Below are 16,006 nucleotides of genomic sequence, written 5' to 3' on the forward strand. Positions count from 1 at the left end.
TGGTGTGGTTTCAAGCGAGGGCCACATCATGCCACCTCACATCTCCGACGTCTGCTAGTAAAGTCAACACCAAAGTGTACCTGGACGTACTAAAGAGTGTGGTGATCCCCTGGGGCAATCAGGTGGCCGCTGGCAGAAAGTGGGTGTGGCAGCAGGATGCAGCGCTGGCCCACAAGTCCAAAGAGACCCAGGCTTGACTTCAGAAGGAATGCTACGACTTTGTACTCTTCTCTCACTGCCCCCCTCCTCCTCCGTCGATCTGTATCTGTTGGACATCTTCCTTTGGTCATTCGTCGAGAAAATAACCAGCATGACCCCCCCCCACAACATCAAAACCACCCTGATCGCCACCATCCACTGAGTATTTGCCAAGTATTTGTCGAGTATTCGCCACACTTGTGGAAAGAGCATGCTCTCACTTCGGTTATTGAGGCTGAAGGCAGTTACATTGAATAGATGTCAGCTCTACTATATAATCACGTTACCTGAACTGACTTTTTCAATAAAACTGAAGTATTATTTTATTTAGGGTGGGAATTTTATATTTCCACTTTGTATGTGTGTGTGTGTGTGTGTGTGTGTGTGTGTGTGTGTGTGTGTGTGTGTGTGTGTGTGTGTGTGTTTCGGAAAACAATGTTTTTATTGTGGTAGACATCAAGCTACGGACAATAATTTTTACATATAGTGTTTTTAACAAACAAAGTTTCCTCATCAGCAAAGTATTGGGACGGGTTTTTAGTATACAGGGTGGTCAAAAAGTCAGGTAACATTTTAAAGAAAAACGATATTAGCAATACACGTATATTTAAGTACCATACATTGAAATATAAAATGAAACAAACATGAAATATGTTTATTTTGTTAATTGTCGTCCATTTCTCTCTATCAATCGCTGGAAGCGATTAACCACTGATTGTGTAACACGTGTAATCATGTCAGCTGATATCCGCGCAATCTCCTCTTCAATAAATAACTTTAAAGATCAGGCTTCTTGCCATAAACGCTATCCTTTACATAGCCCCAAAGCCAGAAATCAGGAGGGGTAGTTTATATATTACACTCAAATATTTAAACAAATAATATTAAACGAATAGAGATTATAATGGATCATATTGTTTTTTCTACCTTTAACATGTTACCTGACTTTTTGACCACCCTGTATTTAAAAGACATCATAAATAAACCTAGCATTAAAAGTAAGTATTAAATTAGCTCTAGGATATTTACCTATCGAGCTTATTATATATCTAAATTACAACGAGGACTTTTTCTTTCCCTGTATTTTAATTAAACTAGTAATTTTACTATTACATTAAAATACACTCTGCTCTTTAGACTATTGTTCTAATCTCCTTTAAATTATATATATATATATATATATATATATATATATATATGTATATATATATGTATGTATAATATAAAGCTGAATGTGTGTGTGTGTGTGTGTGTGTATGTGTGTGTGGTCACGAATAGGCTCCTATATGGTTAACTATTAAAAAAAAAACGGATTACATGTAATGGTAGAAGATGTATCGAGACACAGGAATGGGTATGTTTGATCTGACAGAACGGTGATTCATTAAAATTTGGGGTGGGCGTTCGCGCCTGGTCCACAAAGTATGGAAATAAAAAAAATTAAATTAAAAAAAAAACGTTTACAAGTGTTTTTGATATAGATGTACATAAGAATACTTTTATAAGTATGTTTTAACTTATATAGGGATGGTATAATAAAATTGTGGGGTCTGCGTTCGCACCTGGACTTCATAGAATGGAAATAGGCACAAACTATAATAAAGACTTTTCATATCTCTCTGCGTAAGTATACTTTGATAATTATGTTTCAGTTTGAAGAAATATGGTATAATAAAATTCAGACATTTCTTCACCCTCAACTGGGCACTTTTCTACAGGGAAGGGTCGCTTTTTTCGCCGATATTTTCGAAAGTCATCCCCTCTTTTCGATTGTCTAGCCTTAATTTCGGCTACACGACCGTTTTTTGGCCGTCATAAAATCTGAGGAAGCCAAAGAACGATCGTGCAGCCGAAACAATAATGTAACTTAACAGAAAAATACGGTAATAAAAAATAAAACGTGTATATATATATATATATATATATATACACACACAATATTTTGAAATCTAAATAATAATTTTCAAGCCTATAGAGATGTGTTCTGAACTTACATTCTCTGCAGAGTCAGAAATGATAATTACTGTTGGTCGGGTGCAAAAATTTTTGGCGGTTTATTTTATGCATATTGCTCTTAAACATACGCCCATGATTAATTTATAACTGTTTTTTTTCACATTGTTACGTGGCCGTTACGCTCGAATCATGTTTGTTACTGTTCGACTTCTCTCGGGCCCCCACACGGTCTGGTCCGGTCGAAAAGGAACAACCAAACAAAAATAAATATATTCGAATTGGCTTCTTTTTTTTTTCTGTTTTAGCAAAAAACATTTATTACCGTAACTTTCCAAACAATGCCTGTTTTTTGTTTTTTACTCTTTATTGCGTCTGTCAGGACAGTATATCCCCCCCATCTCAACACCGCAAGCCAGCTATCCTACAGCTGCTGCTGATATTTCCCCATTTATTTATACGCTCGCTGTTATAACATTATTGAAACATCTTTCACACGTTTGTGCAATATTCTCATTTACGTTGACCTGAAAACGACTTTATTTCGTCAACTAAAAAGGAGTCATCTTCCATCATGATAATGCTCATTATCTAACTAAAGCCTCTCAAGGGAGGATTTAGTAAAGAAATCTTGTCCCATCCTACATATACTCCTGACCTAGGTCCCTTGGATTATAACTGATTTGTAGGATTACAAAACCATTTAGATCGCCTTACGTTTAACATCATGAGAGTAGACTGGACGAGTTAGATCCATATTTCATATTATATGGAAAAATGCGCGCATGAAAAGTAATATTCTTAAGATTTTATTAAACCTGGAAAAGTAAAGGACAAGAAATTCAACCTGGAAAAGTAAAGAACAAGATATTCTAGTAAAGTAAAAAAAATAAGAATTTTTTAGACTTAAAATATTGCAGCTAAAAATAAAATTTGAATATTGATAAATATTTTATTTATTATTTGCATATGTTGTTGTTTATTGTTGAGTCAGAAAGGGTGTCAGTCGCTGGATTGAACTTATTTCCCCCCTATTATTTGCATATATTTATGTAGTGAAAATTGTTTGAATAAAATTAATTCATTAGTTAGTTAGTTAGTAGATGGAATTAATAATTTTATAATTTACATAAAAATTAATAATTTTATTATATCATAATTAGGATCATTTAATTCTTTCTAACTCAACAATAAACAACAACATATGCAAATAATAAATAAAATATTTATCATTCAATCACAGTAGTTCCGAGCCAGGTTCTATACCGAGACTGCGGTTCATGAATTCGTGATCTGTATAGAGCGTAAACTAAAAAAAAAGAAGATGGCACTCGGTGTCTTTTTAGATATCGTTGGAGCTTTTGACAACATACCCTTCAGTAGTATGTTCAAGTCGCTACGAGAACTCAATGTGCCACCAGTACTCATCCAATGGATTGAGTATATGGTGAGGCATAGAACAGTTCAAGTAGAACTACTGAGGGCAACTGTTAAAAGGGAAGTAGTTAAATGAAACCCCCAAAGTGGGATTTTATCACCTTTACTATGGAACTGTATGCTGAATCCTCTTTTAAAGGAGTTTAAAAATAGGAATATTTATGCCCAGACTGCTGCTGATGACATCGCAGTGCTGGTCGCGGGTTCGAAAGCATCATTGGTCAGACGCATTGCCAAAATGGGACTACATTTTTCATCAAATGTGATAACGAAAAATTTGAGTTCATACAAAGAATATGTATATCATAGAATTCACTAATATTTTTAATCGATAAATTCGCCATTTTTTTGCTATAAAATCATAAGGAGAGTTAAAAAAAAATTAGTTATTAAAAAAAAAGTTCGGTTTTTTAATTATAAAAAAAAACGATATAACCCCCGGTACTCTAACCGTTACGATAACATGTCATATTGGCAAAATCGCAGTAAAAAATATTTATATACAAAAAAAGTTATGCAAAATAAAAAAAAGCGTTAGTCACTTATGTACTTACTCTCCTGTTTGTGAACCCACATATTTTGTTGTAACTTTTTTTCTACTGAACCAATTTTCGAAATTGTTTTCTCAAAATGTAGCTAATGAGGTGTTCTATCCAACTATATAACCTGTTTGAAATTTGATTGCGAACGGAATTAGTGGTGGGGGTTTGAATGTGTCTCGATTCATTCAATTTCGGACTTAAGCATATATTCAACCACTACCGTGGTTGAATGATTTAAAAAACCTAATGAATTTTACAAGCAAGGCATTTATAAGCTCGTTGGTAGATGAAATCAAGTTATAAAGAAAGTAAAAAAAAAAAAAAAAAGCTTTTTAATCCATCATCGGCGAAATATTTATTTAAAATCCTACTTATATGGATTCTTCAGACTATTGTTCTCATCTTACTTGTTAGTTACACAACATTTAAGTTGATGTAACCTCCGACCTTCTTCAGGTTTATCTTGTGAAACTCATGAATCTCTCTATCGAACTAAATTTCAAATGAAACTTTTTATTTACTTCACAGAGATAACATGTTCTCGTTCTGTCAGCCATGACTGAGTAGAGATCCTCAATAATTCGCAACTGTATTTGGGGTGTCGACTGCTCTGAGGATTGAACTTTCAACCTCAGAGTATAACTTTACAAGTGAATTTTATCAAATATCTTATCCATTAGACCACCGGTCCTTTCGGATTTTAATCTTACATTCCACAACATATGTAATTTAAAGATGTTGGCATTCTATGGAGACGCCTTGTTATTTATCTAAGCTAACAGGGGCGCCTGGCGTAGCCCGGGTCGCAAAATACGCTTAAATATGATATTTTAATGCATGCAGATTTCGTATATATTATAATAGAGTTAATTTTCTATCATGAAGTTGTGATTTCAAAAATAAAAAAATATATCCATATGGCTTCCGTGCATCAGCTTGAATCAAAACCGAAACCAAAACTTATGAAGAAACTTGGGTCCCTTCAGCTATAATCGATACCGAAACCAAAACTTATGAAGAAAAAAAAAAAATATATATATATATATACATATATAACTTGAGTCCCTTCAGCTATAATCGATACCGAAACCAAAACTTATGAAGAAAATATATATATATATATATATATATATATATATATACATATATAACTTGAGTCCCTTCAGCTATAATCGATACCGAAACCAAAACTTATGAAGAAAAAAAAAAAATATATATATATATATATATATACATATATAACTTGAGTCCCTTCAGCTATAATCGATACCGAAACCAAAACTTATGAAGAATATATATATATATATATATATATATATATATATATATATATATACATATATAACTTGAGTCCCTTCAGCTATAATCGATACCGAAACCAAAACTTATGAAGCATATATATATATATATATATATATATATATATATATATATATATATATATATATATATATATATATATATTCAGAATAAAATTATCTAACAATCAACTGGTATGGAAACTTTAAGCTTATAAGTTATAACTATTTGCTAATATTTTCTCCGCTGAAGAGATGGTAGACATCGAAATCCTATAGGATAAGGAGTTATAATATATCAAATGTATTCTTTGTCTTACATAGAATAATAAAAATCTTTTGATTTGAAATTCAAACGTTTCACGTCATAAATTTTTAAATTCATTTAATGACTAAGATTTTACATATATATATATACATATAAAATTATATATATATATATATATATATATATATATATATATATATATATATATATATATATATATATGTTTGAGTTCCTTCAGGAGAATTCAACAACAGTCACTGGGAAGCAAAAGGATGTAGGCGTGAGACACAAAATAACACACACGCTATCGTATTAATATATAGATTATTTTTCCTAGAAGGGATTTAATTTCTCATTTTTCTCTTGTTTTTATCTTCAAGCTTCAACATTTGGTGATCCGCATATTCAAACGTTCGATGGATTTAAATACTCTTTTAATGGATTGGGTGAATATGTCTATGCGAACATTTATGACAAGTTAAATGATGTCAAACTGATTGAGATCCAGGTACGAACACAGTTCGCTGTTAACGAGAATGGGACCACTGTCAACGCCACCATATTCTCTGCCTTCGCCATGAAGGACTTTCAGACAAATGCAATGGCACAAGTGGAAATGTCTGAAAACAAGAAAGGTAAGGTCTCGAGTTATCTATCTATCTATCTATCTATCTATCTATCTACTTGCGAGGAGATCCGACATTGCTCGGGATTGATAGAGAATCAACGAATGTTTCACACGACCAATACTATTATTGTCATCAAAATCGGTGAAATCGCCCATTTTTCAATCAAATCAGTTGACTGCATGCTCTAGTCGGGGATCCACCGTAATGCACCGGGAGGAAGCTTCACATCTCTCCTCGCTGTGACTTGTTTAATTCGCTTCAGTTTGTGTCTATCCGTAACACCTCTGCATTATATTGCCTTATATAAATTCTATCTATACATGAGGTGCCTTCAACAATTTTCCAGACATTTTTTGTACAGGCATTTAAAATTATTGTAGACTCTTAAAATTCAGTGCGTTATCTTATGAGATGACTGACCAGTTTTTTTGTGATTTCAAGTTCAAATGAACAGATACAGCAGAAATTGGAATGCACCCTACTAAGGCTTAATTGTCACAGCTGGTGAATTTCAAAAATGCAATCTGGACGTGCGGATACTTTAAAAGAACGATATGCAATAAAATTCTGTTTTAAACTCGGAAAAAAATACCACAAAAACGTATGGAATGCTTCAAACTACTTTTGAAACATCTTGTATGAATCGAGCATCAGTTTTTTAAGTGGTATAAGTGATTCAAGGAAGGTTGAGAGGTGTGGGAAGAGTAAGGAAGTAAAAACACCAGAGTTGATTGGCCAAATAAAGAATTTCATGGATAAGGACAGTCATGTGTCTATAGAGACAATAAGTGCACGGTTAGATGTCAGTATGGACACTGTACACACAATTATTCATGAGGAATTGAAGATTTGGCGAATACACCAGTACACAACTCCATCCTTGTTACAGACTATTTGACCAAGATAGGCATCAAGACAGTTCCTCATTCTCTCGATAGGCAAGAACTTGCTCCCTGTAACTTTTGGTTATTCCCTAAGCTCAAGGAAAACCTTAGAGGCTGTCGTTATGAGACAACTGAAGAGATAAAAGAGGCTGTGACCAGATAGTCAGTGACACACTCACACAAGAGAACTTCCATTGGGGCCTTCCAGAAGTTGTTGGAACGGTACAAGTGCTATGCAGCCAGACAAGATTACTTCAAAGAGATGGCAGAAACTATGACGAAGGTCATTGACACGCTCACACAGGAAGACTTGCATGAGGCCTTCCAGAAGTTGTTGGAATGGTACAACAAGTGTATTGCAGCCAGAGGAGATTACTTCGAAGGAGACTATAGTTTCATGTATGTACTATCAATAAAAGTACCCAAACGAAAAAAGTCTGGAAACTTATTTAAGGCACCACGTATGTACACTAGACATTTATATCGCTTTATTTGATTTTCTTTCAAATTTCAGGATTGAATATCCTTCTAGACGGCAAAGATCTGACGATTGATTTTCAGAAAACGATCAACTTTCAAAAGATCGGCAGCATCAGTGTCTTACGGAAATCGGATGCAACTCAGGACCCGTCTGCATCCTTCTCTTTCAAGTTAGGTGCGTATTTCTTTATATTTTATTCAAGGGCATGTGGTGCAATGGATAAAAGTGCTGAGTTATAATCATTTCAAATCTCTCGGTTTAACATTCACTGAAAATATGAACTGGAATAAATACATTGTGGACATTGCAAAGGCCACTGCAAGAAAAATGGGCTCTCTCTAACGTGCTAGAAGACTACTCACACTTGAGAGTATCCTGTGCCTCTACAAGGCCATCATTCGCCCATGCATGGAATATTGTTGCCACATCTGAGCTGGTGCATCTACTACTAGTCTCTCTCTTTTGGATAGGGTCCAAAAAAGAGTTTCAAAACCCGTTTTGTCAATTTGGCTCCAACCCCTGTCCCATCACCGCAATATTGAATTCCTGTGCCTGTTTTACAAATATTTTAATGGAATGTGCTCTGATGAACTCATTGCACTTGCGTCCCCTTGAATGTAAATATTCCCGACAAACCTGCTTAGCAACAAAATCCCACTCCTTCACTGTTGATGTACCTAAATGCCAGAAAGCTTTCTACTCTAACAGCTTCTTCCCTCGAACAGCTAGATTTTGGAATTCCCTTTCTGCCGTCTGCTTCCCAAACAGTACTGATATGCACAAGTTTAAATGTAATGTAAAACAACATCTTGTTAATCTTTCCTAGGCATAGTCCCAAAATAGTAGCCCCTTACGTCTACGTGATGATATGCTTTGTTTGGGGTTGAAAGTGAGTAAAAACAAAAATGACAGTCTTCTGGAGGTTAAAGGTTCAATACTCAGTATGGTTAATACAAAATAATACAATTAGGTATTACTTAAGATTTCACCTAATCACAACTGATTGAATAAGAGCAATCTACCCCCACATTTTTAAGCTTTCAATATATAACCAATCCATTTGCCGGTGGAGTGTTACTTGATTGTCGTGGGGACGTTTCGAGCTCCACTAATGTAAAAAAAAACGATATTCAACCGTTAAGCACCAATTATAACGATCATTTGCCAGGGAGAGTTACTTGATTTGTCATGCAAACGACATCAGCCTCACCAGTGTGATCAAACGGTATTCAAAATTAATAAGACATACTTCAATGGTTTGGACTTCTTCTGTTTGGCTGCTGTCCAACCCAGACCATCGCCTCCTTGGGTCACTCTGGCTGTGATGTCTGTTTGGTGTTGATTTCTGGTTGTGATATCTGCTTTGTTGGTGATAAATGATACGTAACACAGATTTGTATAAAAAAGAACTTAGCTACTTTATAATATTATACATCTATAATATAAAAGCAAAAATGTGAGTGTGTGTGTGTGTGTGTGTGTGCGTGCATTTTTGGTATGTCCGCCAAAGGCTTTTGGGGTGAGGGGAGCGTCTCGGAGGGGGGGTTACTAAATCTTACAACTTTTTATACACTGTCTAGATTATAATATGTCCGATTTACGAAAGGAAGTCGCCTATATCTTTAATTTCAGGGACTTTTATGTTACAAAATTCGTGCTGTGATTTCATTTTCTCTACTGCTAATACTACTACTACTATGGTGCAACGCTTGACCTAGAAAACCATACGTTGTCGTTCAACCACCTGCTTTTTTAAACGTTTAATTTCACCCTTCCTCAATTCCCTGCCTGTGTAGCGTCGTGGTAAGTCATCAGGCTATTCATCTCAAGGCTATGGGTTCAGGCCTACCTACCTCCCTCCCAAAACTTTTTCTTTTTACCAGGACAACGTTGGGCACCCCCGCTAGTTAAAAATAAAAAAGTATTAAATTACAAATGCTTTCTTTTATCCTAGCCTAGGCTACCTTAGGTAAATTTTTGCATGGGAGAAAGAGGACACCAAAATAGGTGTGCTCACTGCATGCTGGTCAGTCAAGAATAGAGAGAGAGAGAGAGAGAGAGAGAGAGAGAGAGAGAGAGAGAGAGAGAGAGAGAGAGAGAGAGAGAGAGTTCTGTAAAAATGGGACTATGGGAAATCTATTGCCTAATCCTTACGCGACAAGCCCCATCACTCATCAAAAATATATTTGTTACTACGCTGAGAGTGACACCTAACAAATTGTCCCACGCGTAAAAATTCCGAAACCGTAGAATACTTTAAAGCCATCCGAGCTACATTACATAAATTATGTATGCCATTCATGCTGGTAAGGAAACTAAAATCACTAATTTATTTACTTTTGCTTATGGGTAAATGTTAAAAAGATCGTCAGGTGGACTAGTACATCATTAATTTTAGGGCTAGGACAACAGCATATTCTTTTCATTGTTTTGACTCTCGAGTGTGTATCCTTTGATATCTTACTAGCATTTCAGCCCGGCGTTGCCCGGGTGTTTGGAGGTGTCTGCTGAGCAAAAAAAAAAACAAAAAAAACGGTCAATTTTTAAAAATTTGACCCCTATTATGACCCCTTAAAATTTATTGTTTAGGGCTCAACTCAAGTTATTAAGTTAGATCCATGTCCAAGGAATCTATATCTAAAATTTCACGTGTTTAGACCCAAAATTGTAGAAGGAGTTTGGTAGAGTTCTCAAATGTCAAATCGTTGAACTTTGACCCCTTAATCGACAAATTATGTCCGAAAACCAATCACATCGATTTTCCCAAATCTCAGTACCCTGTATATCAAATTTCGAATCTGTAGGCTAAAAATTGACAGAGTTATTGCGTAGGGAAATGTACACACACACACTTTCACTTTTATATATATATAGATATGCTTTTATATACTTATGTGGTTTTAGGTTGATTAACTGTGTCTGTGTCGGATATATACTCAAGAGTCAAAACAATGATAGAAATATGTTGTCATAGTCCTGATTAATATTATCTGTTTAAAATTCTTTATTTGGCCAATCAACTCTGGTGTTCTGACTTTTATTATTAGCTATTATTAAGATTTAATTTCCTGTTTTACTCATCTATATATCTATAAAAATGAAAATGTGTTTGTGAGGACACTTTTCAACCTATACACTCAACGAATTTTTCATCTACAAACATGAAATTTGTTATATAGGGTATTCTGACTTAAGGAAAATTTTTTAATCGGTTTTCATCCGGAAAAAAGTGCTGCTAAGGAGTAAAAATTGAAAAATTGGTACGTGAGGCGGATTTTTATCTGCTTGCCAACTATTTCGTAAATGGTTCACATGACAGATTCCTTATAATAAGAATAAGTAGATTTGAAAACATTTTTTTACAGTTCATGTCAAGTTGGCCTATTGGTTATCGTACTTGACTCACTGTCTTCTTTAGGCTTTGATTCGATCTCAACTGGATTACTTTTTACTTACAATAACTTTCTCCACCCTTTATCTGTGTCGAAACCTAAATGAATATTCCATGAACAAAGTTTCTTTCTTAGAACGAACACTTATGGAACTCTGTTTTGTTTCCCTGCTTTCCAGCGGACTATAATATGGTCGTCTTCAAGTCCAACATAAACAAATTCTTGATGAACCGTCCCTTTAAGTAATCTAATTTACCAAATTTCCACTAATGATTACTACGACATTGTCCCATTGACCACCGTACACTTATTAACCCTTATACTCGAATGGCTTCCGGGCCTTGATAAGAGACTCCTTTGTAAAAAAAAAATGTGAACTGTTTAGAAAAAAAAACATAATACTCATATGCACATGTTTCGGGGGGGGGGGTCCATTTTTTTTCCTTCATTTTTTTAAAGTAATTTAACGTTATGTATAATTTAACGTTATGTATAATTTAACGTTATGTATAAATTAACGTTATGTATAATTTAACGTTATGTATAATTTAACGTTATGTATAAATTAACGTTATGTGTAATTTAACGTTATGTATAAATTAACGTTATGTATAATTTAACGTTATGTATAAATTAACGTTATGTATAATTTAACGTTATGTATAAATTAACGTTATGTATAATTTAACGTTATGTATAAATTAACGTTATGTATAATTTAACGTTATGTATAATTTAACGTTATGCATAAATTAACGTTATGTATAATTTAACGTTATGTATAAATTAACGTTATGTATAAATTAACGTTATGTATAAATTAACGTTATGTATAATTCAATGTTACGTTTATGAAATCTGTTGGGTCCTTCAACCTCATTTTCTTTCTCACATTGAGCCGGAACTTTCTTTAGGAAGGGACTTTTCTCTCCTCTCACCGTTTTCTCTGTTTGAGCAAAAGCACAGTTGACTATCCAATCGAATTCGGTCTTTTATTCCTGTCAAATCTCGGGAATTCTCGCAGTTAGTCTCTCCCGCTTTCCCATAAAATCAACCACGTCTACCGCTTCTTCTTCTTCTTCTTCTTCTTCTTCTTCTTCTTCTCCCAGCTCCTTCTGTGTTGACAACAAACAGAGCAGAATTTCTGTGTTTTGGAGATGAGTGCATTAGAAAAATTACTACTATAGTTTAATACCGGGCAACGCCGGATACATCATCTAGTAAAAATAAATTTCTGTATATAATTCTTCTTCTTCGTTTTTATTGTTTAACATTAAGCCTCCTCATGTTTGCTAATAAAACGAAATTTGAATATGTGATTAAGCCGGACATACGTTTGCTTTTATGCTATATTTTATTTGCAGGAATTGATATCACGGTGACATTAAGCACGGGAATGTTAAGTGTCGGTCTTTCCATACCCAAAAATGTCCAAGAAACTATTAAAACCCTCGGCTTGCAAGGATACATGGACGGTGATGCCAATAATGACCTGATGACACCAAGTGGCACTGTTTTATCGGTTAATTCAACAGAAGAAGAAATATTTGACAACTTCGGTCAATTGTGTGAGTAACTAACATTCTTATTTGTATTATTCGGACTACGATTCGACCAACGTAACCTCCAATCTTTGTTCAAATGCATTGTTACGTTGCAAAGTCTATACACAAACGAGTGTATATAATTTACTTGTCTAAATCCATGTATCGTCTATTGATATAACATTTTCTTCTAATGAATGTGTGTATACAAAGTGTATAACGTTTGTATATACGTGTCACAGTCACTTATATGACGTGTGTATATACACTCGTGAGCAAAAAAAAAAATGTGCCAAACAAATTTTATACATTTTATTGCACTAAAAGTTATACTTAACAAAGAACAATTGAACAAGGAACCTTAAATCAGAACAAGGCATTTACTTTTATAAATGCTTAGTATGGAATCGCATTCCCTTTTGATTTCTTTACAAGAATAATCCTTTTAGACATGCTCTCAACCAAAGTTGAACACAGCGAAGAGATGCTATTTCATTCGCTTTGCACAGCTTCCCGCAGTTTGTCATTGTTCAAAAAAGTTCTTCCAGCCAATGTACGAGATATTATGGACCGAATATTCTCGATTTGGGTTTTAATGTGAGCTTTGACCTGGCCAACGCATCACATCAATTGAATTATCAGACAACCATTTTTTGTGAATTTAGCAATGTGTACAGGGGCATTATGGTGTTAAAAATAATGTTCTGGGATTCCCAGCTTCTGGATATTTGGTAACAGTCCTGTTTCTAATATTCGAATGTATTCCTTTGCATTGATTGACTTCTCACATCTAATAAGTTCCCCAACTCCTGCTGCAGTAAAAATTCCCCATACCATTATCTCTCCATTCTCGTGTTTAACTGTCGTTTTTATGCAACTTGGTGAAAATCTTTCTTCAGTTGTTGGAATGCACCGTTCTAAAGCATCACTAACAAGACAAAATCTTGATTCATCTGACCAGAAAACATTCCTGAACCAGTCTGTATCTTTCTTGTTATAACACGAGAAAAATCTCTTTCTATCAATCATGTTATTCTCAGATGAAAATGGCTTCTTTTCACACCTTTTAGAAGAAAATTCCATTTCTTTCATTCGTCTAGATATTGTATATCTAGAAAGACAATTTCCAGACCCTGTTGTGAATTCTTTGCTATGGTCAACTTAAGTTTTCTTTCGATCATTCAAAACAGTTAATTTAAGCCTGTGATTGTCCTTCAAAGTGGATGCTCTAGGGCGACCAGATCCAGATTTCATTTTTACCGAGCGTTCGAATTCAAACCTTGGACCAATTCGCTTCACTTCAGAAAAAGATGTTTTCACATTTTTTTTTTCTTAAAATATCAAAATATCTGCTTGTAAGCCATTTTGGACTGCCTTAATCCTGCACTTCGGTTTTATATATCCTCGCCAAGATGCGGTCTTATTATTTTTAGGATTACTTTTTCCACTTGTTATTATATGCTATAATAATAATGATCTGCAAAATAGAAATATTCAGTTAAAATTAATAAAATTTAATGGAAAAATATTGAAAAATCGATTTCTTCCTTCTTTCACTCTTGGCCCATTTTTTTTTTTTTTTTTTTTTTGCTCATTAGTGTGCATGTGTTCGTCTATGACCGTCTAGCGTTGTGGTCGTCTAATCTAGAGTTTGTTGTGTGAGTACGAACATTTAAATACAGTTTGTGACGGGACAAAAATATACATAAATACCTTTACAACGCAAAAGACGAATAACACTTATCATTATATTTCAACATCTGGCCAATCGAGAATATATCTGATGTATCTTGAGTCTTGTCTAACGGGAAGCTGCAAAGGAAATTCTTCTCAATAAAATGACAGAGCCTCGGGTTTTATTTTCGGCAACTTTTTATTCTAGTGTGTTTTCCCCCTTTTGGAAAGTTGCAACGCTGATTCTGACTACCGCCATTTCTGATTCCCTCTGCTTTGAGCCATCTTAAACTGAAGGCCATCTCTGTCCCTCTCTCTACTCCGGTTGTCTGTTTGTATATCTTCAAACTATGGCATAATTTAACTCACATCTTTTAACATGTGACTTTTGAATCACGTTTACTAACCAAAGTTTTGTTTATGTATTTGACATAACTCTTCATTTGTTTATTGTTTTTAAGATCTCGACTGCATTTCCAAAACTTATAAACGTTATTTGTCCTTGTAATAAAGTCTCATTTTTATACCGATAAATAAACATCTAACTTTTAGTCGATTTTTTCAATCGATTATCAGCAAGACCACCTGTTGTTATTCCGGCATAATCTAACAGCGTCTTGGCGAACTCGGGAATCTGTAAGCAATTTCAAACGGAAACCGGTGATGCTTTATTTATTTATTTGTTTATTTATTATCTATTTCTGCTTTTACTAACTCGACTAAGGGACGAAGCTATCAGGCATGTATACGCAGTGGGATGATTTATGGACATAAAACTTGGTGAGTGAGGGTTGAGGACGTGCATTTCATGGAGAAAAACGATGTACAGAGGAACCTAGGACACTCTCCAGTAGGTATTCAAGATCTTTCTTTTAACCACGAATGTGTGAATAGCTTCATTAATACAACAGACAAGTAAATTTCATAAAAAATATCTAAAAAGAAACTGGCCATGTTTGAATCCGACTCCATGACAATGATAAAACAACACAAAAAAACAATTGTAAATCAATTGCGATCCATGTTTGTATGTATGTGTGTATGTGTGTATTTGTATGTGTGTGTATGTGTGTGTTTCTATGTGTGTGTGTAGATGTGTTTGTGTGTGTATCTGTGCAAGTGTGTGTGTGTGTGTATGTCTGTATGTATGCTTGTATGTATGTGTGTGTGCATGTGTATGTGTGCATTTTTTGTGTATGTCCGCAAAAGGCTTTTTTTATGTGTGTAGGTGTGTATAGATGTGTTTGTGTGTGTGTATGTGTGCAAGTTTGTGTGCATGTGTGTATGTCTGTATGTATGCTTGTATTTATGTGTGCGTGCATGTGTATGTGTGCATTTTTTGTGTATGTCCGCAAAAGGCTTTTTTATGTGTGTAGGTGTGTGTAGATGTGTTTGTGTGTGTATGTGTGCAAGTGTGTGTGTATGTGTGTATGTGTGTATGTATGCTTGTATGTATGTGTGCGTGCATGTGTATGTGTGTATATGTACGTTCGTGTTATAAATTTCATCTATATATATAAAAGCGAAAATGTGTGTGTGTGTGCATTTTTTGTGTATGTCCGCAAAAGGCTTTTTTCGCTGGGATTCTCGGGAGGGGGGTACTATTTCTTATTACTTTTTATATGCTATCGAGATGATAATATGTAACACTTACGAAATGACGTCGTAAAAATCTTTTATTTCAGCGACTTTTATCTTAGAAAATT

General features: G+C 34.5%; 1 protein-coding gene across 1 annotated transcript in view; it reads left to right on the forward strand.

Annotated features, from left to right (window-relative positions):
* Positions 1–16,006, forward strand: part of LOC145259597 (uncharacterized) — a 258,287-nt gene that overhangs the window by 127,480 nt on the left and 114,801 nt on the right. The window contains exons 11-13 of the mRNA XM_080117250.1: positions 6,077–6,331; positions 7,724–7,864; positions 12,447–12,650. Of these exons, the coding sequence (XP_079973376.1) occupies positions 6,077–6,331; positions 7,724–7,864; positions 12,447–12,650 (600 nt within the window). The remainder of the gene's footprint in view (positions 1–6,076; positions 6,332–7,723; positions 7,865–12,446; positions 12,651–16,006) is intronic.

This window comes from Euprymna scolopes, chromosome 35 (assembly GCF_053919585.1).
Source record: "Euprymna scolopes isolate OS-2025 chromosome 35, ASM5391958v1, whole genome shotgun sequence".
Taxonomy (NCBI): domain Eukaryota; kingdom Metazoa; phylum Mollusca; class Cephalopoda; order Sepiida; family Sepiolidae; genus Euprymna; species Euprymna scolopes.